General features: G+C 48.5%; 1 protein-coding gene across 2 annotated transcripts in view; it reads right to left on the minus strand.

The window, feature by feature from the left end:
• Positions 1-27,796, minus strand: part of KLHL8 (kelch like family member 8) — a 406,134-nt gene that overhangs the window by 16,433 nt on the left and 361,905 nt on the right. For both annotated transcript variants that reach the window (XM_086961895.1, XM_086961896.1), the window contains exon 9: positions 19,677-19,878. In XM_086961895.1, the coding sequence (XP_086818021.1) occupies positions 19,677-19,878 (202 nt within the window). The remainder of the gene's footprint in view (positions 1-19,676; positions 19,879-27,796) is intronic.

Here is a 27,796-nt window from a genome sequence, read left to right on the forward strand (position 1 = left end):
CAACCGGGAGAGAGCGGTCATCGGAGGAGATGGCCGATCGAGAACGTGACCGAAGCCATGAGCTCGAACTAGCGCGCCTCAAATTGGAGGGCGAACTCAAACTCGCAGAAAATAAGTTGGCGGTGGAACAATTGCGGCTCCAGGGAGAGCTAGAGGAGAAGAAGCTCCAGAGGGAGCATGAAGGACGGAAACTTCAGCTCGAGCACGAGCGCAGCCTCAAGAAAATTGAATTGAAAGCCAGAAAAGAAGCAGCCGATCATCGGACCTTGGGGAGCAGGTGGTCCCCAAAGAAACGAAGGTGCATATCCCCAAGGACGTTGTAAAGGAATTCTACAAAGGAGACGACATCCAGCAATGGTTCAAAGCATACGAGGTGGCCATGTCCGCTCACCGGGTCCCGGAGAAGGACTGGGGGGCCGGCCTGTGGAGCCGCTTCCTCAGCGAGGGAGAGACACCCTGCTGGACCTACCGACGGCACACATGAACGTCTACCCACACATGAAAGATGCTCTTTTATTCCGCTACGGCCTAACGCCAGAAATGTATCGCCAGCGGTTTAGGGAGTGTAAGAAGATTCCTGGCACCACATGGGTGGACTATGTGAACTACTACACCCGGGCCCTAGATGGGTGGATCAAGGGCAGCAATGTGACCACCTTTGAGGGCCTAGTCGACCTGGTGGCTTACGAACACCTGTCCGCAAATTTCTTTGTGGAACTAAGACAGCATCTCCTGGACAGCAAGCTCTCCAACCCACGGAAACTGGCTGTGGAAGCCGATCGATGGGTGGCCACCCGAGTCCAGAAGGCGCCCGGGGGAGACCCCCCACGGAACGACCAAGGATCTTCCCGCCAGCGAGGTGGGGGAGGTCGGGGCAAGCAGCAAAATTCCCAGTCAGGGCCTCAGCGTAGTCCCCCCAGAAACCAGACCCCGCGCTCTCCTCCCGCGACGAGAGCCGCCCCGAGTGCAGGACCCCCGGGGCTCCGCCCCAGCTCCACGTGCTTCAAATGTCAGCAACCCGGGCACTATGCCCGTGACCCGCGATGTCCCCTGACCCCGAAGTCCACTCCCACTGGGCCCTCCTCTAGACAGATATCCTCAGTATCCTTAGAAGAGGAAGAGATAGAAGAACAGGGGGAGTGGGAACCCGCAGCCATGGTCCTAGCCTCCCTGGAGAATAGTGAGATGATCCCCGGAGATTATCTGCCCGATAACACCGAAAAGTATCGCCAAACAGTGAAGGTTAACGGGCGCAGCATAGGAGCCCTTCGGGATACAGGAGCCAGCATCACGTCTGTTAGGTACACGCTAGTTCCTGAGTCCATGATCATCCCCCACACCTCCTGTCGGGTGATAGCAGCCAATAACTCTGTCCGCACCTGCAGGATAGCCCAGGTCCCGTTTGAGTGGGAGGGGGTCTCGGCGATCTGCGGGTCGCAGTTCGCACAGACATGCCGGTAGACTGCCTCCTGGGGAATGACCTAGAGAGTTCACAGTGGAAAGAGGTAGAGAGAAGGACCCATTTAGCCATGTTAGGACTGCCCCAATGGGCCTGTGTGAGCACCCGAGCCATGACCGCCAGAATGCCCAACCCCGAGAACGAAGAGCCTGAGTTCCCCAGTTCGGCCCCTGATGTATCGAGGGTGGCGAGCACCCTACGGTCCTCGACCAGCCCTCCCTCGAAGAGAACGCATCTGACGAAGGTCCCCTCGGACCAGCTGTCGAACCAGTCCCGACCCTAGCAGATCTCCCCGAGTTGGCCCAGTGGCGCCAAGAGGGAGGACCGTCCCGAGAGGAGTTCTGCCCAGAGCAGACCTCCTGCCCCGCTCTAGAGGGGCTCGGGCGACAGGCCGCAGCCCAGGCCGCTGGAGACCAGTCCGGCTCCCATTACCTTTACTGGGAAAACGGCCTACTGTACAGTGAACAGAAGACCGCAGAACTAGGATCAGCCCGTGTGCTGGTGGTACCCCTACGTTTCCGCGGACTCCTCCTCAACCTGGCCCACGATGTGCCCCTGGCAGGGCATCTGGGCCAGGATAAGACCTTCCAACGACTAGTGACCCATTTCTACTGGCCCCACATGCGGGCTGATGTGGAACACCACTGCAAGTCCTGCCCCACGTGTCAGGCTAGCGGCAAAAGCTGAGGCAAGCGCAAGGCTCCCCTCTAGCCCTTTCCAGTTGTCAGCACCCCCTTTGAGAGGATGGGGATCGACATCGTCGGACCTCTGGACCCCCGGACCTCCTTAGGCCACCGGTTCATTCTGGTTTTGGTCGATCACGCCACCCGATACCCCGAAGCCATCCCCCTCCGGACCGTGACGGCCCCAGCCGTGGACCGGGCCCTCATGGGGATCTTCTCCCGGGTGGGATTCCCCTGAGAAGTGGTAAGCGATCGAGGGACGAACTTCATATCCCATTACATGAAGTCCCTCTGGCAACAGTGTGGGGTGTCCTACCGGTTCACCACCCCCTACCATCCCCAGGGCAACGGCCTGGTTGAGCGGTTCAACCGCACCCTGAAAGGGATGATCATGGGTTTTGAGGAGCCCTTGCGACGCAAGTGGGACGTCCTCCTACCCTGCCTCCTGTTCGCCTACCGAGAGGTACACCAGAAATCCTTGGGGTTTAGCCCTTTCGAGCTGCTCTATGGGCACCCCGTCGGGGTCCCCTCAGCCTGGTCAAGGAAGGCTGGGAAGCAGCCCCCCCGAGCACACCCCGACGTATTCTCCTACGTCCTGGCCCTCCGGAACCAGACGCGGAAGTTTCGCGAGCTGGCCGAGGCCAACCTGGAAGCCAGCCAAGAGGAGATGAAACGCTGGTACGACCTGAATGCCACTCTGGTCGAGTTTCAACCAGGTCAACAGGTTTGGGTCATGTCCCCAGTGGAACCTTGTGCCTTGCAGGACAAGTGGACTGGACCCTTTAAGGTGATAGAGCGCAAGAGCCAGGTCACCTACCTCGTTGATACCAAATCAGCCAGGAACGCCCTGAAAGTGTTACACGTAAACCGGCTCAAACCCCATTTTGTGCGGTCTGAGTTGGGGTTACTCCTTGCCACCGATGACGGAGAGGAAGAGGAAACGGACCCTCTGCCCGATCTCCTGTGTGCAAAGGATCAAGATGGCTCCGTAGAGGGAGTGAGTCTCTCCTCCTCCCTCACCCCCTTGCAGCGTGAGGAATGTCGCCACTTGCTGGGACAGTTCTCAGACCTCTTCTCCCTCACTCCCGGCGTATCTAGTTGGTGCGTCCACGACGTGGACACCGGGGACAGCTCTCCGGTAAGGCACAGAGCCTACCGAGTCCCGGACCGAGTCCGAGCCTGCATCAAGGCTGAGGTCGACAAAATGTTGGACCTAGGAGTGGTGGAAGCCTCCGACAGCCCATAGGCTAGTCCCGTGGTCCTGGTTCCGAAGGCAGCTGCCCCCGACACCGTCCCTGAGCTGAGGTTCTGCGTAGACTACCGCGGACTCAACGCAGTCACCCGAACCGATGCACACCCCATCCCCCGAGCCGACAAACTTATTGACCGCCTAGGGTCGGCTCAGTACCTTAGTACCTTCGATCTCACCAGTGGCTACTGGCAGATCGGCCTCACGGAGAGGGCCCAAGAAAGGTCTGCTTTCTCCACTCCGGATGGCCATTTTCACTTCCGAGTCATGCCCTTCGGCATGAAAAACGTCCCCGCCACCTTCCAGCGACTGGTCAATCAGGTCCTGGCTGGGTTGGAAAGTTTCAGTGCAGCCTACCTAGACGACATTGCAGTGTTCAGTGCTCACTGGCACGAGCACCTGCACCACCTCTGGGAGGTGTTGGACGCCCTGCGTCGAGCCGGGCTCACCATTAAAGCTAGTAAAAGCCAAATAGGACAAAGCTCAGTGGTATACCTAGGGCACCAGGTCGGCAGCGGCCTCGTGGCCCCCCTCCAACCCAAGATAGACGCAATCAATGCCTGGGAGACCCCCACGACCCAGACCGAGGTGCGGGCTTTCCTAGGGCTCACAGGGTACTACCGAAGATTCATCAAGGGGTACGGGAGTATTGTAGGCCCCCTCACCCAGTTAACAGCCAAGGCCAACCCCAAGAAGGTTATCTGGACCCCCGCCTGTCAGAAGGCCTTCGAAGGATTGAAAAAAGCCATGTGCACCGCTCCAGTCCTACAGGCCCCTGACTACTCCAGAGAGTTCGTGGTCCAGACCGACGCCTCCGAACATGGCATCGGAGCCGTGCTCTCCCAAGTGGACGACAAGGGGATTGATCATCCGGTAGCCTTTATCAGCCGGAGGCTACTACCTCCGGAGCAGAGATGGAGCACCATCGAGCGAGAGGCCTTCGCAGTAGTCTGGGCCTTGAAGAAACTGAGGCCCTACCTGTTCGGGACCCACGTCCGGGTCCAGACCGACCACCGTCCTCTCCGGTGGCTCATGCAAATGAGAGGAGAGAACCCTAAACTGCTACGCTGGTCCATCTCCCTCCAAGGGATGGATTTTACTGTGGAACACAGGCCTGGTTCCGACCACGCCAACGCCGACGGCCTGTCCCGCTTCTTCCGCCTCAGCGAAGAGAACCCCCAAGAGGATGGGTAGTTCTCCTTGTCTTTCAGCTGGAGGGGACGCATGCTGGACCCGGCCTCGTGGCGTGGTCCTCGCTGATCTCTGCAGCTCCAGATCTACGGGTGGAACTGATTCCCGTCCACCCAGAACTGTACATGACACTCCTACACTGGACCTGAGACGATTCCCAGACCGCGTCCCTGCACCCGTGCACGTAACCATCAGACTCCATGTTTGGCCACCCCGGCCGGCCGGCCGCCTTCTTTCCTTTCGGCAGCCCTGGCCCCTCCTGGCTGCAGCTAAGCCTGCGCGTCCGGCGCGCCCAGACCCACCCGGGGGGTGAACGACTCATCAAGTACCAGAAACCAAGACTTCCATCACACCTCCGGCCCCCTTCCGAGGAACTGGTTTCCCTCACACCTCTGAACTATCCCTGGGGGCTGGTTTCGATGGCACCTTGGGCCTCCTAGTGAGCTGGCTCCAGGCCCTGATGGGCGTCTGGGATTCCATGGGCGCATGGTCCAAAGCATCAAAGAACCAACCGCCCAGACGATCAGGCGCCTAGCCCTCGGACCTCCGGCCTCCTGCCTATGAGGATCCGGACATCAAAGAGCTCGACGACTATAAGACAGCCTGCCTTCCACCTAATCGGCAGTTGTATCTTGGACAAGAAAGCCCTGCTGATCTGATCGCGGCTGACTTTGAGGAGAACAGACTCTGACCCCCCCGAGCCCTGCTGACGTCGTCGCAGCTCACCCTAGAACCTACGGAACGGAACCATCGGAGCTCTGCTGACGCTGTCGCGGCTCCCTCTCGAGTACCAGAACTGAACCATCGGAGCCCTGCTGACGCTGTCGTGGCTCCCTCTGGAGAGTAAGACCTGAACATCGGAGCCCTGCTGACGCTGTTGCGGCCCCGTTGCGGCCCCGTCTGCTTACAAGTACGATGGAGTACCCCTGCCCAAGCCCTGCTGACCTCGTCGCGGCTTGACGAACTCTCTGGTCCGGCTGGACCATCGACGCTACCCTCACGATCATCTCGATCCAGAAGTGAGTAGGACAGCAAGTCCCATCGCCAGCCCCCGTACCCCCCAGTTCGAGGATTGAGAACTGTGCGCTGGGTGCGTAGCGTGCCAGCTGGCCTCCTAAGACTGTCCCGCTTCCCCGATCCCTCGCTACGAGACTTTCGCGATCCCTTGATCGCTGTGTATCGCTCTTTACTTTAATCTTGATAAAGTCTTTCTTGATAAAGAATCACGGTGTAGTGTCCGTTCATAAGTGTTGTGTGTCGACAGTGTGTACGATCAGTCCTCCCCGGTGGGGACTCCCCCCTCGATAAGACTCGGCAGTAATTGTGGAAGAGGAGGTTCCAGAGGGTTGGGAGAGTCTTCTTGACCCCTGGGGTCACCGCCTTCCAACAATTCCCCACAATTTTAGCATTGCTCCCACCTGAGAGTTTCCTCCCTCTAGAGCTCTCACAGCAGGCTGTCCAGCAGGATTTTATGAGTGAACCCCTGAATGTTTGCACATCCCATTCTATGGTGGTGGTCAATGATGAGCTGGGATTAATGGTGACCCCTCTATAATCTGCCCATTTCCTCCAGATCTTAGTGTGTTTCTGAGGACATCCCTTAGCGTCATAGACGGAGTGATCTCTACTTATGCACCTGTCAAGGATCCTGCACCACTTCTCTAGGGAAGGAGGGTTGCTAGCTTTCCATGTGCAGGCAATGTCTGGCTTGGCCACAGAAAAGCCCAGACATAGTGGTGACAGGCTATACTGATCTTCCCCAAATTCACTGGTGATATTTTGTAGAACTAACCTTGGGTCAGAGGGGGTAGTCCTCCCAGAACCGCACAGACAGGAGAGTACCTTCCTCCAGAATGGCTACACCCTCCCACACAACCATGTAGTATGTAGAAGGTTCCTCCTCCCCCCCTCCCCAACCAGAGAATTTCACATGGGAGGCAAATGGGAAAGGTCATCACCCCTATCCACCAAAGTGTATGTCTAGTAAGGTATGCCCTATGAAGATATTTCAATTGGATGAGGCAGAATCAGGTCACGGTTGCTGTGTGTCGCGAGAGGCCAGAGTCTCTGCCCATTCTTCATCTGTGAGGGTTACCAAGTCTCACTCCCATGTATGTCTCTCTTCAGTGGACGTGTAAGGCATGTGGTGTATGAACAAACCCCATATTTGTGTCACCTTATGGTCCTCCAGATCCCCCATGAGCAATTGTGCCTCTGGGGATTGTACCCTGGAGGGCCTCTAAGTCCCGGATACAGGGTCCAGCCAATGTTGAACTTGGAGAGATCGATAACATTGCCTGCATTGTAAGTAGTATTAAGTCTGTAATGTTTGGTATGATTTAAGGAACATACCACTCATCAGGTCCCATAGAACAGAAATACCCATCATTTCCCACTTATGGAATCTCTCCAACACAGTTACTTGTGGCAACATTAAGCCCTCCCACAGTGATGTCTGCTCTGTGAGTTTAACTTCCCAAACCATGCATCTCAAGGTAGATGTCCATAAACAGATCAATATTTTTGTTACGAGAGGGAGAGGTACCCTTGCTCTAGCTCCAAATAAGAGGTGGTGAATGGGGGTCCCCTGAAGTGGCCATTTCTCCGTCCTCTACGCAGAGTCTACCTGTATACCGTACCACCGTATGTTAATAATCATGAGGTGTAAGGCCGTGTTGTAAGATTTGATGTCTGCTGCCACAATGCCCTCATCGTAAGTAGATCTAAAACAATTTGCAAGGGCTATGTGTGGAAGTCCATAATTCCACAGGAAGCTGCAGAAAATGGAATGTAGTTTTACAAAAGAAGGGGTAATTTTGTAGTTGGTAGTGGAATTGGGGGTATGGTCACCATCTTAACAAGCATTTACAATGCAATGGTTTCGCCTTTGGAAAATTTTTAGAGCTATTGGCATTGTAAATGACACATTTTGTATTTATGTGTTGGTTTTGAAAACAGATAAATAAATGGCATTGTCATTTACATTGCCATTCTCTCGCAAATGTGAGACCTATTGTAGCCTACGGACGAGCTCAGCAGACAGCAATTACTACCACACACACACACACACCCAGAGCCACACACACACACACACCCAGAGCCACACACACATGCATGTGTGCGTGCATGCGTGTGTGTGAGAGAGAGAGAGAGCGTGTGTGTGTGAGAGAGAGAGAGAGCTAGTGTGCGTGAAAGAGAGAGAGAGTTGTAGTGAGAGCGGGTATATCCAGTCAATGAGAGGGAAGGCGCTCCGCGGCACCAGTTCTCATGCAATCTTTTTGTGTTTTAGGTATTTCAAATGTTGTGTTTTTCGTACCTCTGTAATATACACATCGAGGGACAAGCGTGGAGTAGAGCAGGAAAAGGTGTGAGGGAACGCACACACACCACCCTAGCCTTTCACAACCACTGCTGACTCCGCAGCTGCAGGAGAATCATTAACAGGAACCAGCCCTGAGGAGCTGGAATGGATGATGCACCACCACTGCTGGAGACTTGACAGGGAGCAAAGGCCTGCCTGCTGCCAAGCCATGGCCCTATTGAAAGCAGTGAGCACCAATAAATGCCTTACCGTGCATAATAGAAGTCAAAAGTACTTTGGCACTGCACACTGCCAACACCACGCTACCAGTGCTGGAGGCCTGAAAGGGAGCAAAGGGGTCCTTGTATCATACCACAGTCTAGCTAAAAGCACTAGTAAAGGTCTTACTGTAAACAACAGGAGTCAAGGGTGCTTCTGCACTGCACACCACGCACTATCCCCACCACGCCACCAGTGCTGGAGGCCTGACAGGGAGCAAGGGGTCCTTGTATCATAATAAAAGCACAAATGAAGGACTTACCGTGCGTAGCAGGAATCAATGGTGCTTTGGCACTACACACCAAAGAAAGAGAGAGAATTCATGAGTGCCTGTGTGTGTGCGCGAGAGAAGGGGGGGGAGAGAGGAGACAGAGCGTGGGCGTGTGTATGTGTGAGAGAGGAAGAGAGAGCGTCGATGTGTGCGTGCATGTGTGTGAGAGCAAGAGCGCGCATGTGTGTGCGTGGGTGTGTGAGAGTAAGAGAGAGAGTGAATGTGTTTGTGTGTGTGTGTGTGAGTGTGAGAATGTGCGTGTGTGTGTCTGTGTGTGTGAGAGAGAGCGTGCATGTGTGGGTGCATGTGTGTGAGAGAGGGGGAGAGAGAAAGAGAGCAGAGAGCCTGCATGTGTGAGTATGCGTGTGCTTATAAAGGACATCAAAGTACCGAAAGGGGAGAAGGAGTAGTTTCTGTCCTGTAACTCCAGTTCTGTAGTAGGGGTATCTCTGTTATAGTCATAATCTAGTGAATAGTCCCGCCCATGTGCGCGGACCCCGGAGCAATCAAAAATAATCTCTTAAGCTGTCAAAACATGCAGACCTGCATAGACACTTAAGAGAGAATTTAAAGACAGATATTGCAGCCTATATCCACAGGCTACACTGTCCAATACTTCAACTAGAAATTCCACCAAAAACCACAACAGCACAGCCTGTCCAGGGTTTTCCACAGAGAAAACCTTGCCTTTAACAGCAAAACCCTCTGGAATGATAGAGAGGAAGGAGTGGACAGACAAGCCCCATAGGCTGCCATTATGTGGCTCAAATCAGGATACTGTGCCTTTAAGAGAACTTTCCAGAAGCCTCACAGTATCCCAGAATGCAGTGCAGGTCCCTTTCACCTTCAGTTCTTTTTGAAGGCGTAACACGCCAGACCTGTTGCATTTCTTACATGAACATCTCTCTCCACCGGGGAGGAGGGCGGGCGCTTATGACTATAACAGAGATACCCCTACTACAGAACTGGAGTTACAGGACAGAAACTACTCCTTCTGTAGTAGGGGATCTCTGTGTATAGTCATAATCTAGTGAATAGAATGGCAAGCCCATCCCCACACCAAAGCGGCGGTGGAGAACCGAGAAATAACACCACTACTGTGCGAACCGATTTCGCAGCAAAGCCTGCCCAACCTGAGCATCTGCCCTGGCATCAGTGTCCAGACAGTAATGCTTAGCAAAGGTATGGACCGACTTCCAAGTGGCGGCCTTGCAGATATTTGCAATCGGAACATTAAGTAGCAAAGCAGTTGTGGCAGCTTTGCCCCTGGTGGAATGAGCCTTAGGGTTACCTCCTAAGGTCGTATTAGCCTTTTGGTAACACAATTGCTTACAGGACACAATCCACCTAGAGATGGACTGTTTCGAGGCAGCAAGACCGGTCCTGACTGATCCATAATTGACAAACAATTGATCCGAACCACGAATATCTCTGGTTTTATCCAGATAAAATTCCAACACCCTCCTAACATCCAGGGAATGTAGGGACCTTTCCGCTGGAGATGCAGGATTCTGAACAAACGTAGGCAAAGTTATTGTCTGGTTGACATGAAAATCAGAAATAACCTCTGGAAGAAATTTAGGGTGAGTATGCGTAACAACCTTAGCAGCATGAAATACAGTATAAGGTTCTTGGCAACACAACGCCTGAATATCACTCCCCCTGCGGGCCGATGTGATGGCCACGAGGAACGCCGCCTTCCAGGACAGGTGCTGCAACGAAGCCTTATGAATAGGTTCAAAAGGCTCCTTCATCAATCTGGACAGCACCACATTCAATTCCCATGAAGGCGAAGGAAGCCAGACAGGAGGGAATGCTTTCTTCCAGCCTTCCAAAAAGTCTGATCACAGGGATCTGGAAGAAGGAAGTCTGAAGGGCATTTCCTGTAGGCAGTCAGCGCAGCAAGATGAACCGTAATGGATTGGACATTAAGGACCGACTGCGCCAGGTGTAGAAGATACGGAAGGATGACATCTTCCTTACACGTCGTCAGGTCATGGTCCTTGGACTTGCACCAGATGCAAAACCTCTTCCACTTGTAAGCATAAGAAGTCCTAGTGGAAGGATGCTTAGCCTCGTTCAGTATGGCCATACAATTTTCTGGTAGATTCAAATGGCCATATTACACTATCTCAGGAGCCATGCAGCCAAACTCAAAGACGAGAGGTTGGGGTGCAACATCTGCCCCCTGAACTTTGTGAGAAGGTCCGGCCTGCAAGGCCGCCGTATGTGAGGACGGAGAGACCGATGAAGCAGGTCCGTGAACCACCACTGTCTGGGCCATTCCGGGGCAATCAGGATCATCCGCGCCCTGGACTGGGACAGCTTGATGAACACCGCCGGAATCAAGGAAAGGGTGGAAAAGTGTACAGAAAGCTGTTCGACCAGTTAATCCAGAACGCATTCCCCAGCTTCCCCGCAGGCAGTACCTGGAGGCGAAGTCTCGGCATTTGCCGAAGACTTCTCCTAGTACTTCGTCGTTTATGACCCATTCGTGGTTTTCCTGAATCAGTCTGCTCAGCACGTCTGCCTGAACATTCTGCACACCTGGCAGATGGGTAGCCGTTAGCGTCAGTCCTCTGAATAAAAACCAGCGCCAGATCGCCCGCGCCTCCTGAGACAGAGTGCGCGATCTCGAACCCCCCTGCTTGTTGAGGTAATACATTGTGGTCGTATTGTCCGTCTGTACAAGCAGAGAGTTGGTCTGGAAGGACGGAAGAAACGCCTTCAGTGCCAAGTGAACAGCTCTGAGTTCCCGGGAAATGATGTGATACGTGGACTCCATCGGGGACCACGTTCCTTGTATCTGCAAGTCTCCGGAAAGCGCCCCCCCCCCCCCTCCCCCCCAGCCGTGGGGAGACGCATCCGTCACGACAGTCTGTGTGGAAAGGTCCTTGTAAAAGGGAACCCCTCTTAGGAGATTCTCCGCTGAACACTACCACTTCAGAGACTGAAGAGCACTCAGAGACAGTCGTATCTTGTTGCCCAAAGATCCTTTCCTCTAATCCCACTGATCCTCCAAGCACTCCTGCAAAAGTCTCATGAGCAGCCGTGTGTGTGGCGTGAGGAATATACAAGAGGCCATCGACCCCAGTAGAGAAGACACCGTCTTCACCGTTGTAGATGGGGCGGTCACAAGAGCCTGAGCCTTCCTAAGGAGAGATAATCGTCTCTCCTCCGAAGGAGACACGCTTGCTGACAGCGTATTGACGGAGGCTCCCAAGTACTGTATGCACTGGACTGGAATCGGGACAGACTTGGACATGTTGATGTGCAACCCCAGCTCGTTCAAGAGAACGCACGTCCTCTGGAAGTGTGCCTGAGCTTCCAAGAAGGAGGAGGCCTTGATCAACCAATCGTCCAGGTACGGGTAGAGAAACCACCTCGTTTTTCCTCAGGCGTGCAGCTACCACTGCCATGCACTTCGAGAATGGTCTGGGCGCAGACTTCAGCCCGACTGGCAGTACTGTGTACTGATAATGATGGGCGCCGACTTGGAATCGCAGGAACTTCCTGTGTTTGTGTGCAATGAGCACATGGGAGTATGCATCCTGTAGATCTATGGCACCGAGCCAATCTCCCTGTTGCAGCTGAGTATAAACCTGATGCAACAACAGCATGCGAAATTCCTCTTCTGCGAATCTACTTGGATTCTCCAGAATGGGCCTGAACTCGTTCTTGTCCTTCTTGCGAACCAGAAAGAACCGGGAGTACAGACCTCTTCCCGTTTGAGACAGAGGTGCGTCCTCTATCGCCCTTTTCCTAAACAGGATATCGGCCTCTGCTTGGAGCTCGCGCAGCTGAAACCGAGCTAACGTCTCCTGTGAGCACACCCCATCACCCCTCTTTTCTATCTTTTACCTAAGATCCATAAATGCACCGTCCCTGTTCCAGGCCGTCCTATCTTTTCTGCTCAAGGTAGTATGAACGAAAACATCTCCAAGTATGTGGACTTTTTCTTACAACCCCATATGATTTCACTTCCTTCCTCCCTTAAAGATACCACTGATTTTTTGGTTAAGATTAGTCAAATCACTTGGTGTCCTGATTTTTGTTTCCTGGTGATGGATATTGAGGCACTTTACACCAGCATTAACCATCTACAAGGTCTGGAAGCTGTCCAATTTTTTCTAGACACACGAGAGGCTGCCCTGAGAGATCACAATTCCATGTTGTTGGACATGATACGGATTTGTCTATACAACAATTACTTCCAGTTCGACAGGGACTTTTACCATCAAGAACGTGGAGTGGCCATGGGTTCATGCTTCTCCCCCAGCTACTCATGTCTTCATGTTGGCTGGTGGGAGAGGCATGTTCTAGGGGGTCACCCATGGGCATTGGCTCCCTCACCTCGTCCACTATTGGAGGTTTATCGACAATATTTTTATCGTCTGGAAGGGTTCACATGAACAGGCAGCACTCTTTGTCAATGACATCAATGGGAACAATAGGAACCTAAAATTCACTGCTAATATTATATCCACTTCTGCGGAATTTCTAGATGTCCAGGTATATATTGACCATAACACAATCCAGACAAAACTTCACAGGAAAAGCACTGCGGGTAATTCCATCTTGCATGCCCGCAGTGCCCATCCTCCACATACTATCAACAGCATACCGCTAGGTGAATTTATCCGCATCAAACGTATTTGCAGCAGTCCAGACACTACTAATCAGTGTTTGATGGAATCCAGGGAAAGATTCCTCAGGCGAGGTTATAATCAAGTCACTTTAGATCGGGCACTTACAAAGGCTCTAGCTCGCCCTAGAGAGGAACTCCTCACCCCAAATATTAAAACTATGCCTGATTCTGCCACTGCTAGTTCTATTTGTTTTATCACCACCTACTGTTCCCAGATATCCAAGTTAAGCAAGATCATTAAATCAGAGTGGCCGATTGTTTTAACTGATGTGATTCTAGGCCCATTTCTGCCTAAGTTGCCGGCCATCAACTTTAGGATGGCTCCATCTATGAAAGATCTTTTAGACAGAACACAACCTGAGCTCCCACCAAAAACTACCTGGTTAAATAAACCGGGTTTTTACAGGTGTACTTCATGCCGTGCTTGCACTTTTGCAGTCAACAGCACACATTACACATCAGCTTTCAGTGAAAGACCTCTGCATAGGTGGGTACCACTCCGGAATCATTTGATGCAGTGCAGGGTTACCGCTGAAGGTATGGCAGTGCTCTTTGTGATTAGTGCTCATGCAGCGTACCCATTTGAGCTTTCCTACTCTTAGGTTATGTTTCCTGATGCGAATATTGGTACATTCCATAAGTATACTCACACAGCGGTGCCTGCAGCCTATGCACCATATAGGACACAGGAGATTCTGATTTCTGATTGGCAGCATCAAGTTTGGTTTAATGACGCCCTTCCCCACCCCGTAACACAGGTTTGGTTAGGTCCCTTGTCTATTCCTAGGGTCACTTGTTCAGTCTTTGATAGGTTCACACCGCATCCATGTTATCAAGAAGTCGCTAAAGCTGTGTTACAATTACTCTTTACTTCCATTGTAGGGGTGCACAGGGCTTTAGTGCAACACATTTCCCGCAACATCCAGGTGGGGGCACCTGGTGCTGCGGCGCATCTAATTGGACCAGCCGGGATAAAAATTAGTCCCATCATGGTTTATTCGGTTAGGGGCAAGCGCCCCGAAGATAAGGACGAAAACCGCCTTTGTTGGCAAAAACTGAATAAGACAATCTCTAACAGCCCATGTTAAATTTTGCTCCCATATTCCTTTCATCAGCAACTCCCTACATAGATTTGATCTGATTCGCTTTAGATTGAATATGGTTCACTCTATAGTGACGATATACGATACATTGCCTCGTTGTGGTTTTGGTTCTACAGAGTTTCATGCTGCTCCTGTGATATACAGTCTCCTCAAAGCACACTGCCCATTGTTGTCTGCAAATTGTATACGATGCCTAGAACAAGGTGTTTGTTACCAATTTTGTGTCTTAAGTTTGAGACAATGCACACTGGCACCTCTTATACTGCAAAAACTAGCCCCGAGGCTTTATAATAATCTGTAATCAATTGGTTACAGAGTGCACTTACAATTAGGAAATGTAAACATTAGTTAGATGCATTTCTTTAGTAAATGGTTTACAACAGAGTACTCATTGAATTGGCTCTGTAAATTTCAAAGTGTATTTTCTGTTTGGTTTGTATTAATTAGTCTGATGGAATGTCTTATCTTTTAATTCCTTTAATGATTCTTTTATGGCTAAGGTTAGCTAAGGCAAGCCCTTATTTGCTGATGAAAAGGAAATGAAAAACGGACTCTCCTTTCTGATTGGTTTTGATTCCTGTATAATATATATCTGCTCCTCTGATGCCTAATGTGTTGAATGTAATTTCTGCCTGTGACTTTGGCTGTTGGACAAAGGCTGGTAACTATATAGCCGGATTAAAGTGAAAGGGTGAAAATACCTTTAACCACATGGCTGCTGGGCGTTTTCCCCCCCCTGTGCTGGAAAATGCCATTTTAGTGGCACCATGACGAGCTCAGCTCGTCATCAGCACACGACACCCGTGGGTGATGACGAGCTGAGCTCGTCATCAGCATCGAAAGGGTTAAGAGAAACTGTGGACTTGTACTCAGCACAGCTTTGTCCTTGTGAATTTGTAAGCATGGTTACTGCCTTGTGGGCACCTGCAGTTTGCTAACTCCATATAATGACATGGAGATCCCAAAGGCAGTTTTTAAGGTTACGTTTTTGAGTTCCAGTTTAAATATAGTCTAAACATGAGGCTTCATCAGCTGTGCCAACAGTTCCGATTACACATTGGTATGAGTTCTGACCATATTGGTACTACCTTCATGGCGAAGAATCTCTTGATAAGTGGTATTTGTGGATGCCACTATAATTAACAGAATGTACTTTTAGCGAAGACCAGGAAAGGTTTTCATCTGAGAGGTGAGTGAGACACATAATATTGACGTATTTTGAAAACTCTACCAGTTAGAATAACCCTGTCTGTCTCACCCACTGACGCACTATTAATCTTAGTAATTGTGGCATTGGGCGAAAGTGTATGTAAATGTCCATAACCATCGTATCAATAGAGAATTCCTTTGTAACAAGTAGAGTGGGAACCTCGATGAAAAGTTTTGACATGTGGGTGTGGAATTTTTATATAACACAAACTCGACCTGAATATATATAGGAGCACTTTACATGAGCACCAGTTACGTTACAGACAGACACAATGAGCCCTCTTCCTCTCCCGATCCTTCCTTCCTTAGAATGTTGGGGAAAGGCTCCCACGAAGACCCTGTCCGATTTCCCACCCCTTACACTTGAGCAATTAGATTCTCTCCTAAATAGAATTAAATCAGGCTCGCCACTGGATCCCTGCCCTATGAAGATCCTAAAAGAATGTAGGGAAACTTTGCTGCCCCATATGTTAGAGATAATGAATTGTGCCATGATTCAGGGCACTTTCCCTGCTGTCTGGAAGAAGGCTATAGTCAAGCCGCTGCTTACAAAACCGACTCTGGATCCTGAAGTCCTCAAAAACTTTCGACCTATTTCACTGCTGCCTGCCCCAGCTAAAATGCTTGAATGCCATCTCAATCAGCATTTTACTTCTTTTCTTGAGGTTTCTGGACCAATCTCAGCACGGTTTCAGAAAGTTCCACAGCACCGAGTCGGCTCTTACGGTAGTGGTTGACAAAATCAGATCTAGGGTTGACCGAGGCAAGACTGTTTTGCTGGTCTTGCTCGACCTGACTGCAGCTTTTGATACCCTATCTCCTTTGACTTTAACAACTCGGCTAAAGGAGATAGGGGTGGAGGGCCCAGCACTGAGCCTCCTGTCCTCTTTCCTCAGTGAAAGAAAGCAGAGGGTCAAGTTAGGAGAGTTCCTCTCCCCTGCTAAGCCTGTGCAATGTGGGGTCCCACAGGGGTCGGCCTTGAGTCCGACCCTTTTTAACATCTATGTGGCCCCACTTGCCAGGTTAGTAAGATCGCACGGGATGGAGGTGGTGTCATACGCCGATGACATGCAGATCATGGTGTCCCTCTCCCACTCGGTGAGTACCTCCGCGCTCAGCTTCAGAAACTGCATGCAGGCAGTCTCTGAATGGATGATTCTAAATTCTCTGAAGCTGAACGGAGAGAAAACCGAGGTCCTAATCTTTGGCAAAGACCAAAACATATGGTCCAGTGACTGGTGGCCCCCCTCTTTATGAGTATGTCCTGTGCCTGTAAAATCAGCCCGGAATCTGGGTGTGATCATTGACACGTTACTGGCTATGACGCAGCAAGTCAATCGAACTGTGTCCACTTGCTGGGGAGTCATTAAGACTCTTAGGAAAATAGCCTATTATCTCTCCCCCCAAGCCCGTAAGCAGACCGTGGTGGCTCTTGTTGCATCACGGCTGGATTATTGTAACGCACTGTATGCAGAAACTAATAAGAGCCTTATTTCACGCCTTCAGACCATTCAGAACGCGGCTGCCAAATTTGTCCTGGGCGTCCCTAACAGCTCCTCTGCTACTCTAGCCAGGAAGAGTCTGCATTGGCTTCCGATCCATCTTAGGATCACTTTTAAAATTCTTTGCCTGGTTTTTAGTGCTCTATCAGGTGGAGTGTCAGAAGCCATTGGCTCCCTTCTTGTCCCATACACCCCTAGCAGAAGCCTTCACTCTGCCAATAAAAATCTCCTATCTGTCCCTCAAACAAATAGAGTTAGATGGGGTGGAAGGGCCTTCTCTTCTATGGCCCCCAGATTGTGGAATGTCCTTCCCGCCGAGCTAAAAGCACAACCTTCTATGGCCCTTTTTAAAGAAGGCATTAAAAACACGGCTCTTCATCGAGGCCTATCAGTAGCATGCTCTCTGACTCTGGACAATGTTTGGTTAGGCGCCTTGACGCCCGTTGGGCAAAGTTTGCGCGGTATAAATTGTGTTTCATTCATTCATTCACACATTCATTTTGTTGGGCACTTTCCTGTTTTGCACAGAGGTCTACCGTGCCAGTCTCTGAAGAACATTTCCACTAGGTCTTGCTTTTGTGCACACTCATGTAAGTTCCATGCTTGCCAGCTTATCCAGCCTACTTTTATACTTTGAGCTCCTAGTAAGAGTAGGGCTATTAAGGATATTTTCCCCTGTATGGAACATCTCCATTTATTTTGGGCTGGTTTGCATCAGTGTGTGTGACCTTGTTCCTTCCGGTTTATTGATATAGAACATCATAGCTGTACTGTCTGTGGTGAAGGTCACCAAGGGAGCTGATCGTTTGAAAGGTCTGCCCACCATAATGTTATCTGTGTTTCACGATTGTACCTCTTTCTGTGCCATCTCTGTGACAACCACTATATCCTATCACCGAAGGGCTTCCTGTGATCATTGGTCTTTCAGCCATTTGGATAGGCTGCATTTATACAGGGGTAGCTCCTGCACTAGGGCAGAGGAGCATCGCCCCACTGCTTTCTCGCAGTGCGAGATGCAGAAACAAAATGGTAATAACTATCATTTTATGTTTCTGCTCACCCCACTCCCCCCGCGAGTCATTCCGGCTGCAACTGCATTTATAATATGGGGAATAAGTGAAGGTGGAGCTGTATTGAGGAAGAGGGCACACTGGGATGGAATCCCTGACTACACCAAAATACCAAGAGGACCAGTAATAGGATCACTTCAGTGAAAAGGGGGATCACTGTGAAGAGACCTGCTTCCAGGATCCAGAGGCCCAAGAAGAGGATTGGGCGAACCTAGATGTCGACTCACCTAAAGGGCGAGTAGAATAATTTTCCTCAAGCCAACTCAGTTGCTTCAGTGTTTTCTTTCTCTTTGCTGGATAAACAGAATGATGACTGCTTCTCCTGTGAGTCCATCATTGCCTACTGTGGCCATCTTCATTTTTTTCCCCTCACTTTCAGAGTTTTGGGCTGGAACTCTGTGCACCTTTCGTAGTGTTTAGCACCATGTTCTTTTGCGAGGTAGAGGTTACAGACCTTGTGTGCGTCCATCTGCACAAACCTGTGATGGCACTTTGGGCAGAATCTGAAGGGAGTGCCCTCCATCTCCCTCAACAGCCCCAGATCCTCTGTGCACATTCTCTGGCCACTTGGTTAGGTTCCTCTGCGAGAAATCCTGCTTTAGGATTCGATTTTTGTTTGTTATTTCAGGTACTCATTATCATTTGTCTTTTTTTGTGTTTCTAACAAAACCTCAGCTTGTTTCCTGTCCAAACAGTGGTAATTTAAATATGAAGATGTCATGGTCAGCAAAGCCAAAGAAGAAAAGAGAGAGAGGGGAAAAAAGAGAGAGAGGGGAAACAAAGGACTACACTGAACATTTTGGACCTAACCACTAGATTGTGGTATAATGCACAGTATATGAATCTGAAAAAGATTCATGGTGCAAAACCTTGTTGTTCCCAGTGCTTTTGTTATGAAGAAAAATCCCTTGGTATGAGACGAAATTTAGGTTCAAGAGTTCAACTTCTTACAAAGAACAGCCTGCATAAACTCAGTCAGTCATGCATTCAGGAGGTGGCTGTTTACGGATGGCAAGTGGGGTAGGACGCATAGCTGCTCTACAAATCTCTCTAACCAAGAGACTGAATCACCTTTGTTTTTAGTTTTCTATCGGCCTAGAAAGAAGCCTCTTGATTGTGTAAACAGCATTGAGATGAAGGACGGAGGAATAAGGATGTGGGGAAGTGTAGATCATTAATTTCCAGCAAAACATCATTCTATTAACAAGTAGTCTTCCGTCGATCCCTCTAGTCATTCCTTCCAGGCTAGTTCTCTAGCTCCCAAATATTGAGCAAAAGAAAACATACTATGTTCTGAGTTTTAGTCAAAAATATGACCTATTAAAAGTGGTTTCAATAATACTATCCAGAAAGCTAACGTCCTAATAGCCTATGTAATATGTTGCGAGTGCTACTGGATTGGCAAAATACAGGCCAGAACATACATCTCTATGCAGAGGGCTGAAAGAGCAGCTTTACTATAAACAAGTTCAGTTTTCTAATACAGAATGTCCTGAAATAAGACTTTCTGCATATTAAACATTGAGCTTCAACTGCAACAATATGCTTGGTCAATTCAGTGTCTAATAACCAGCAGACTGAAAATGCAGGACTGTCATAAAGAAGGTGTTTACTTTTAAACGCCTCGGACCAGTGTGCAGCACGAATTAATCATAGAAGACATACAGTGTATTTTCATATTCGCATTTGAAACATTCAATCATGCATTTACCTGTTCATGACTGGATCATACGCTTCAACTGTATTCAGATACGCATTCCCATTATGGCCACCGACAGCAAAGATCTTCCCCATAAGAGTGGATATGCCAACTCCTCCCCGAGGAGTAGTAAGGCCAGCTACATACTCCCACTTGTTACAACGTGGGTCAAAGCGCTCCACGGAGCTCAGAGGAGAATTGTCATCAAAGCCACCTGTGGACAGACAGATCACTTAAAAGTGTATCATACAAAAAACTTTATATTAACAATACGCAGCCCTTTGAAAAATAAAAGCATTGCAGCAAAGCATCACAACAATGAAAGCAGCGGAATCTTTATTCATATAAACATGTACATTTACATCCGAGTAGCTTTTGGGGGCGGCCTTGAGATGAGATGTCAATGCAGATTCCATGTTGAAGAGACCGGTTTAAATCCCATCTCAAAATGGCACATTTGGCTTGACTCCTCGACCACAACAGTAATGCTTGTGTCTGCTCTGTTTTACAGTGATATCACTAGAAGCAGAAAATGCCACTCAGACAATAAGAGCCCCACTCTTGCCTACATGGCAATACCATATCACTGGGAAGACACTTTGGGAATAACTGGGCTGAAAGGAAAACAAAATGCCACAAAGCATCAAAGGCTCTGGTATTCCATCTCATTAAACCGTCAACAAATTCTTAATGAGCAATAATGGGAGTGGTTGGGTTGTTGCATGGGTGTAAACCATGTGAGTCCCCAAAAATTATAAATAAAGCAAAGGATGAGACTAAAAGGGAAAACAATGAGAACAGGGAACCTGGGAATTTTAAAGGGTTCAGGTTTTTATGGTACCATAACAGTGATTGCAATAATTTCAGTCGGTGTCCTCTGTCCTTTCACTTCTGGATTGAAATTCCCTGCAGTTATTGCTGACCAGAAAACAAGTAATACCTATAAGGAAGTAGTTACTTAAATGTTTTAATGGAGCGTAAGGATTCTTCCATGTCCTGAAACCCAGTCCCTACCTAACTATCCCCAAACAATTACTACATGTTAAGACGGACATGTAAAGTTAACTCATGTCAGTTACAGAAGGCAAGGCAGGGTAAGTGACATGAAAAAGGTAGTGCAATCGCCAAGTTGCAAAATCGGCAAGTCATTTTTTTCTTCATTCGCTTGTCCGTCGCCCAAGATTTTTAACTGGTTAGTAATGTGGGTTCAGACGAACACTAGAAACAGAGTATGCCAAACCAAGGCACCAGTACACAGACTATGCAGAGCTGATCTGACAAAAGCAACATAGTTCAGAAAGATCCATCAAAACTAATGCTTACGAACTGCATGAGACTGAGCCAAATTGCTGCACTTCAAATGTTTGCAGTGGGTAGATGTCTTGGGGGATAAAGTTAACTTTATAGTGACTCTAGTACTCTTCAACAGATTATTTGCCATCATCAAGCTTGCAGGTAGTCTATCACTACAGCCCAGATTAGGAGTGAAACAGTATGTGGGGAGGATTTTTCTGCACCCGGAAGTACTGTTTATAATTTGTAAATCAGAGCGTAGGGTCCTGCAATTCCACGTTTTTTTCAGTATTTGATGTGATACCACATCCAGAGTTCTCACACTTAGATTTTTTTATTAGTAAACCCATGCACAGGTGAAAAACAGCATGGAAGCAGGGAATGATTTATTAAAATAGGTCATACCCTACTATCATCAGCATTGCCAGTGGTCTGGAAAGGTTGTCTCTTTGATTTGAAGACTTCCACTAGCTCATACAGCAGAAGACAACACCTTTGCCGAGAATTCCTGTCTCGCAGGATTCACAGAAGCCAGTTAGAATTTTTCAAGCCAATAGTGGCCTCCACCCATCACTGTCATCTGGTGTTTCAATCATCAAAACCTTAATTCTAGCCATTGACCATATAAGGAAGGTAACATTTAGTAAGCATGAACTGCAGATTCTGTCAAGGAATGCAAAAAACGTTTCTAATATCTGACGTGCATGTTTGTGATTACCTATCTGAACACAGTCAAGATTCCCTGGTACTTGGGGCATAGAAGTTGTACATTCCATCATCAGCCCTACACGCCCTAAGGGCTTTGACAGCGGTGCGGAGGCTCATTGCATGGAAGATGATAGTGACAGATGTTAAATGTGGATTACCCATTGCTAATCACCATTGTACCACATGCACAAGTTAACCAAAGGAGAGAGCAAGCATGGCCAATATATTTGCGGATACACCCCATCAGTGTTGCTTCCACATGTGCATCGTTGCCAAATTCATATGTGCCACTCATGCAGGGCATCACGTTAGTCATTTAGCTACAAACACATAGGAAAGGAACGTGTCCAACAGACACACACAGCCAAGATTTCAATTAACAAATGTTGGCTCAATATCACCCAGTAGTGACAGGAAGCAATATGTTGAGAAAAAAGATAGTTACTTTTCACTTGCTGTCTATGCTAACAGGCCTTAACTTAGATATATGGACTTATATACCCATATTCTTTCTGCAGCTGGCACCAGTGAGCAGCCCTCTACTGGCTATGCATCACTATCAAAGGAATGGGGGAGGAACAGGGCACATCTATCCCCTGTGACCTCAACAACTCTCATACTGCCTTTACCACTTCTATCACTTTCAGGGCCAGCAGCATCACACACACAACCTTTGTGGCCCCAACAGCAAAAAACAAAATCTCTTCCACAGAAGCAACAACATCCCACAACATGACATGCTGCACCTGGATCCATCACAGTGTGACCTTTGCTCACCAAGATAACTGTTACAAGTGTCTCTTCCACCAAGTGCTGATACTAGTGTCACTGCGGCCACCTGCCCACTGACAACCACCACTGGACCTAGCAGCATGGCTGCGGCACCTGAACCATGATGCAGAACACTCCGACAGAAGGAAACGAAAGCAGTTAGGAAGAGCAGGAAACACAATAATATGAACATGAGGTGCACATGGTTGGGTCTGGTGAAGTCTTGACCACAGATGATGGAGGAGAAGTTGCAGCAACTTGCACCATGTCCAGCAGAGGCCACCTCCACATTCAGCATGGCACCATCACTACTTCAGATGAGCTAAATTATAGTTCCTATAGAGGCAGGACATGAAGCACTCCAACAACACTCTGCCTGATCCACAGCAACAACGGTGGAAACTGGGGTGTGCCCAACTTCCCTGGCAGACAATAGCATCCCAGTCCTCACAAGATCGGCATGCCTCCACTGAGACCTTGCAGGTCACCAAGGTCATCAGTTAAATGTCCGCTATAAAAGAACAAATCAGCCTATGATTACATTGCCATGATATAAATGTATATATTAATTTGGCTGTTAGGTCAGCTGGTGTCTGTTGTAGTGATAGTTGTTTAATTGAGTTAGTCATGAGTGAGTGGAGGTAAGCAGTAGCTGGTAGTTATCAGGCATAGTTGGGGAACCTGGTGGGAGGCACAACTGGGTAGCTGGAGGTTTGGTTGGATAGTACTTAGGATTGTAGTGATACCTCTTTTGTCATCATTAGCTGGGAGCAGGTGGAAGTCATGCCTTGACTATTCTGAGCACTGACAGATGTGCAATTCTTTATTTTTCATTCATCTTTAGCAGTATTTGTTCTTGCAAAGTTGTGTCAGGTATAGCTAGATTAGAGAGCTAGGCCTGGGTTTCCACTCTTCTCTTGACTTGCAATTAAGGCCAAAGTGCTGGACCAGAAAGGATTTAACAGCTGCTACATAAGAGCTCTGCATAGCAGTGTTGTGTTAACATGCCTGTTTGTTGCTTCTCCCTCCTTCCTTGGATTTATGTACAGACATGCAAGTCCCCTTCTTGAAAATGTAGCCAAGGCCGAATTATGTATTGACAAATGGCTCAGGGGGTAGGCTGGAAGGATTTGTTAATGGGAAAACACCTATGGGCAAAAGTAACAGACAGAGGCAACTTAAAAATCCTCAGCAATTAAAGAGGAGACAAGGAGAATGCAGCATTGGCAAACAGGTTATGCAAATCGTCCTGTCTAAATAAAACTCAAAGTGAAAAGCATCGAAATAAAGCATGTGCGGTAGCTGCCCGGCACCTGCCCTTTATAGGTACCTGAAGAATGCAACTGATCCTCTCTTAGTCCTGGTGATGGGTGATTGGACAAGGAATGACAGTCCAGACCCATGCAGATGGTAGCAATATTTTTTACCATATGATCAATCTGAATCTTAGCCAGTACTGCAGCCTATATAGGTCACAAGAAGTTGGTTAGTTGACCATAGGTCCCTAGTTCAATCGAGCTAGTGAGACTATATGTTCAATGTGGGTCAATTATGGGGGCATGCACATGTGTGAGAATTTCGGAGGCATCAAAGGCATGCAGCTTGCTTAATTACATGGCCGGTGTCATGACCACCAAAAACAATGCTTCCACAAGATGGGACTTAATCCCACATGAGACCAACAGCCTAAATATTTGATGCATAAGTCTGGCCAAGAACCCGACTGAGGACTAAACAGGCTGTGGAATATCTGACCAGAGGTAAAAGGTGCATCAGGCCCCTCTGGTATCTTTTGATGACCTAGTTGGCTATGGATGAAAACTCCCAGGCCAGACCGCTGTTTCTAACCTCTAACAGCCACTCAATAAGCCAGACAAGTATCAATATTCACATCAGAATCTTCTAGTACACAGAAAAAAGACATACAATCCACAGTGGAAATGAATAGATTCCTCCAGTGGCAGAATCTGTCATTTGCTCCTGTACTATAGTGGAGGATTTCCCCCAGGATGTTTTGGTTCTTTGCGGCACAGATTAACTCCTGTGAAGCAACATGCTCATGTAGAGTGACTGCATGACGGGTCTACCAAACCCTCTTAATCCCTGGGCACAAGGTCGCTCTGCTAGGGGAAGCAGAAGTCATTTACTGGGTGCTGTACCACACTATCGAAATTTAAATATCAGTTTGCACTTAGATCAACTTCAAAATGTTGACTAATAACATACCATGGAGGTAAGTAGATATAATTTAAGGACATCAAGTTTACTATGCATACTTACCTTGACAATATGTTGGTACTTTATATTGTGGAGTCCAAATATTTGCAGATATTCTTGACCTCGATATTGTGACAATCAGTTTCCTGTAGGTCATAACTACAGCCAGATGAACCAAACAGAAAAAAGTGTAACTCATCGGGATAAGCTTCAAAAAAATTACCGTCTCCATCCTGTTATGTCCTAAAATTGTGTGTGCTTTCTCTGAAAGCAGAAATAACCCAAAAAGTAGGAAAAGGTCCTGATACTACCACTAGCATGGCCATGTTAGAGTGACCACGGTCAAGTGTGGTTTGGATTCTGTCAGCCTAACAGTAATATTTGGCAGAATAGGAGGAAACAAATCAGAACATTTTCTGACGGGTTGGACTGACACCAGAGCATGAATTGTCAGCAGTTTGAATTCTGTGCTCTAGCAAAGTGAATGGTTTGTGGGCTTTGCAACTGGTCAACTGATTAAAGATTTCTACATGGGCAGTGACAACAATTACCCCTTTGTGATCTTCTGAAAGGCCTACTTTGGGCACCATTTCACAAATCTATAGCATATATTCTACACCGATGAGATGAAGTACTGCAATGTTATGTTATGCTAATTTGTTAAGCACATGGCTACCCGAAGGCTTCCCAGAGTGGAGGGAGCCCTAACCAGTGCTTGGAGAATCAATATTGGGCAGAATAGCTAGTGAGGATGTAGCAAAGTCTAAAGCATTTTCCTGAAGCGGCTCTCATTTGTAATGTTTCTAAGCATGAAAAAGACCTGCCACCCCATCTAGTCCTTTGAATTCGAGGTTCCTTTAACAATTACGCCTTAGAAGATCTTTAGAGTCCTAGAAGGGGTATAAGGTAACAGAAGGTCCATGATCAAAGATGGGCCCCTCCGATTTATTGCTCTATGGGCCAGGCAGAGAGTCTTGAAGTTGATTCTTTCTTTTACTGGGACCCAGTGCAATGTGGCTAATGCACTTTCTGCTGAAGCATGCTTGGGCAAATTGAGCTCAGCAGCCACATTCTAGATTAGTTGCAATCTCTTGATGATTATTGAGGGGCGCTCAAATACAATGAGTACCCGTAATCAAGACGAAAGAAGATCAGAGCTTGCACTACTACTCTCCCGGAGAGAGTGGGTAGGAGGTCAAGAATTTTTCATAGGGTTCAGATCATCCCAAAACAGGAAGCTCCAAGTTTTTTTTTACCTGGGCTGAAGAGTTTGGCGGAAAAGCAATTTTGTCTTAGTGTCACGGGGTCAGTGACACTGACGGACGGGGTGTGGACTTTATTGACTGTTCCTTTCCACCCCGTCCGCAGGACTCAGACGGCCCCTTTAATGCAGCCTGGATGTCTTCATTGGACACACCCTCCTCTCTGACGTCGTCCCTGAATAGCCAATCCGAGGGAGAGAAGGCGGATAAGGAAACAGGATGCAGCGACGAGGCGGCGGGAATCGAAGGGAAGAAGACAGCCGGAGTTGCTGCTGAGACGAAGCCGAGAGTTGGAGAGGACCCGACCCGAGAGACCGTCACGCCAGGAGGCCACCGATACTGCGAGCCGTCCCGCCACACTTCTGGAGAAGTGTGGGTGGACAAGGTACGGGGCCGATTAAGGGGACTTCTTTATTCACGGGGAGGGACGGGGTAGGGGAGGGTGAGGGTGGTCACGGGGCTCTCTCCGTTCTCCGTTTTTCACTTCCCTGTCACTCGGTACCGTGAAGACTATTTTAGGAGTGTGCATAACGGGTGGTGGTCCCCCGGTGATCCCCTCACGTCCCTTCCCTTCTCGTCCTGAACGGGCGTACCAGAACCCCACCAGTAACTCAGAGTATTTTTTTACTTTCTTTTCTTTCCTGTGCCCGAGGTTCGGAGAAGTATCCAGAACCCCCCCCCAGAAACGCCGCTGATAGCAGAAGACCATAGAGGAAGCCAAAAGCGGACTGCCAATACCCCTTTTTCATTTGTTCCTTATACCCTGAACTCTGTTGTTAAAAGTCCTGAATAAATCATACTCTAAGACCATCTCCTCTGTTGGGACTTCTCATTAGTGAACCTGTGACACTTAGGTATTCTGAAGACAGAAGAGACCACTCTCAGCTATAGCCTGTTAACATGATCGTTTTTTTCTATATTTCTCACCAATAGTTTCGAATTGTTGGAGCGTGTGGGCTCCCAATCCAACAGACCAGTACATGTGACCATAAGTAGCCACTCTTGTAGTATCAAGAAGATGCAGGACGCCACAAAACTGGAAATTGACTAATTCTGTCTGGAATCAGATTGGGCGGATCTTGAGACGCAGACATTTCTGATGATAGAAGACAAGTGCTCTTCCTTTTTCAACATTCATGTCCAACACTACGAAGTACTGAACTCTATATATTAATACCTAGGGGGCCACAAAAGGAAATCAGGATTCAAGATCACTTCAGAGGTTGTGTGAAAAAGATAGACCATCTCATTCTTGTTCAGGTGAGGTGCAACCTTCATGAATTTGGAAAATACACAGGCAGCAGCTATCAAGCCAGGCAATAGGACTCTGTAATGGTACTGCTACACATGGACAACAAACCAAGTATTTCCGGTGATTTTACAAGTCGGAGGTGAGAAACAATATGCTCATCTATTGCTCATATCTAATCACCCTGAAAAGGCTATGATAAATGTGCTAAAATACCATCCTCAATTAGTCCTTCACACATTTTTGAAGTTTTTACGTCTAGAATTGGTCTTTAATAAAACATAAGAGTAATACATCTCCTTTTTTCTTTGCATTTTGAGCATCTCTCTGGTCACTACTGAACCAGCCACTCCAGGTGGATGGCCCACCTGACTTTGCAGAAATCTTGGCAGAATGGGTATTACTTTCATATTTTTTGGTTTAATAATTGGTACCCTACATATATTTGGTGATGCCCTGCCGTTCATGAGATGGATAATGTTTCCCACCCCACCTGGGTACCTGAAGGAGATGGAAACGGGAGAGTTGTTGCTGTGTGGTCCCTGTACAATGTCTAGCTTCTCATGAGTAACTGCCTAGTCTAGCTCTACATCAGTGCTCCAAAAAAAGTTACTGAGATGTTCTGCTGCCCA

The sequence above is a fragment of the Lissotriton vulgaris genome, chromosome 3_1, assembly GCF_964263255.1.
Source record: "Lissotriton vulgaris chromosome 3_1, aLisVul1.2, whole genome shotgun sequence".
Classification (NCBI taxonomy): Eukaryota; Metazoa; Chordata; class Amphibia; order Caudata; family Salamandridae; genus Lissotriton; species Lissotriton vulgaris.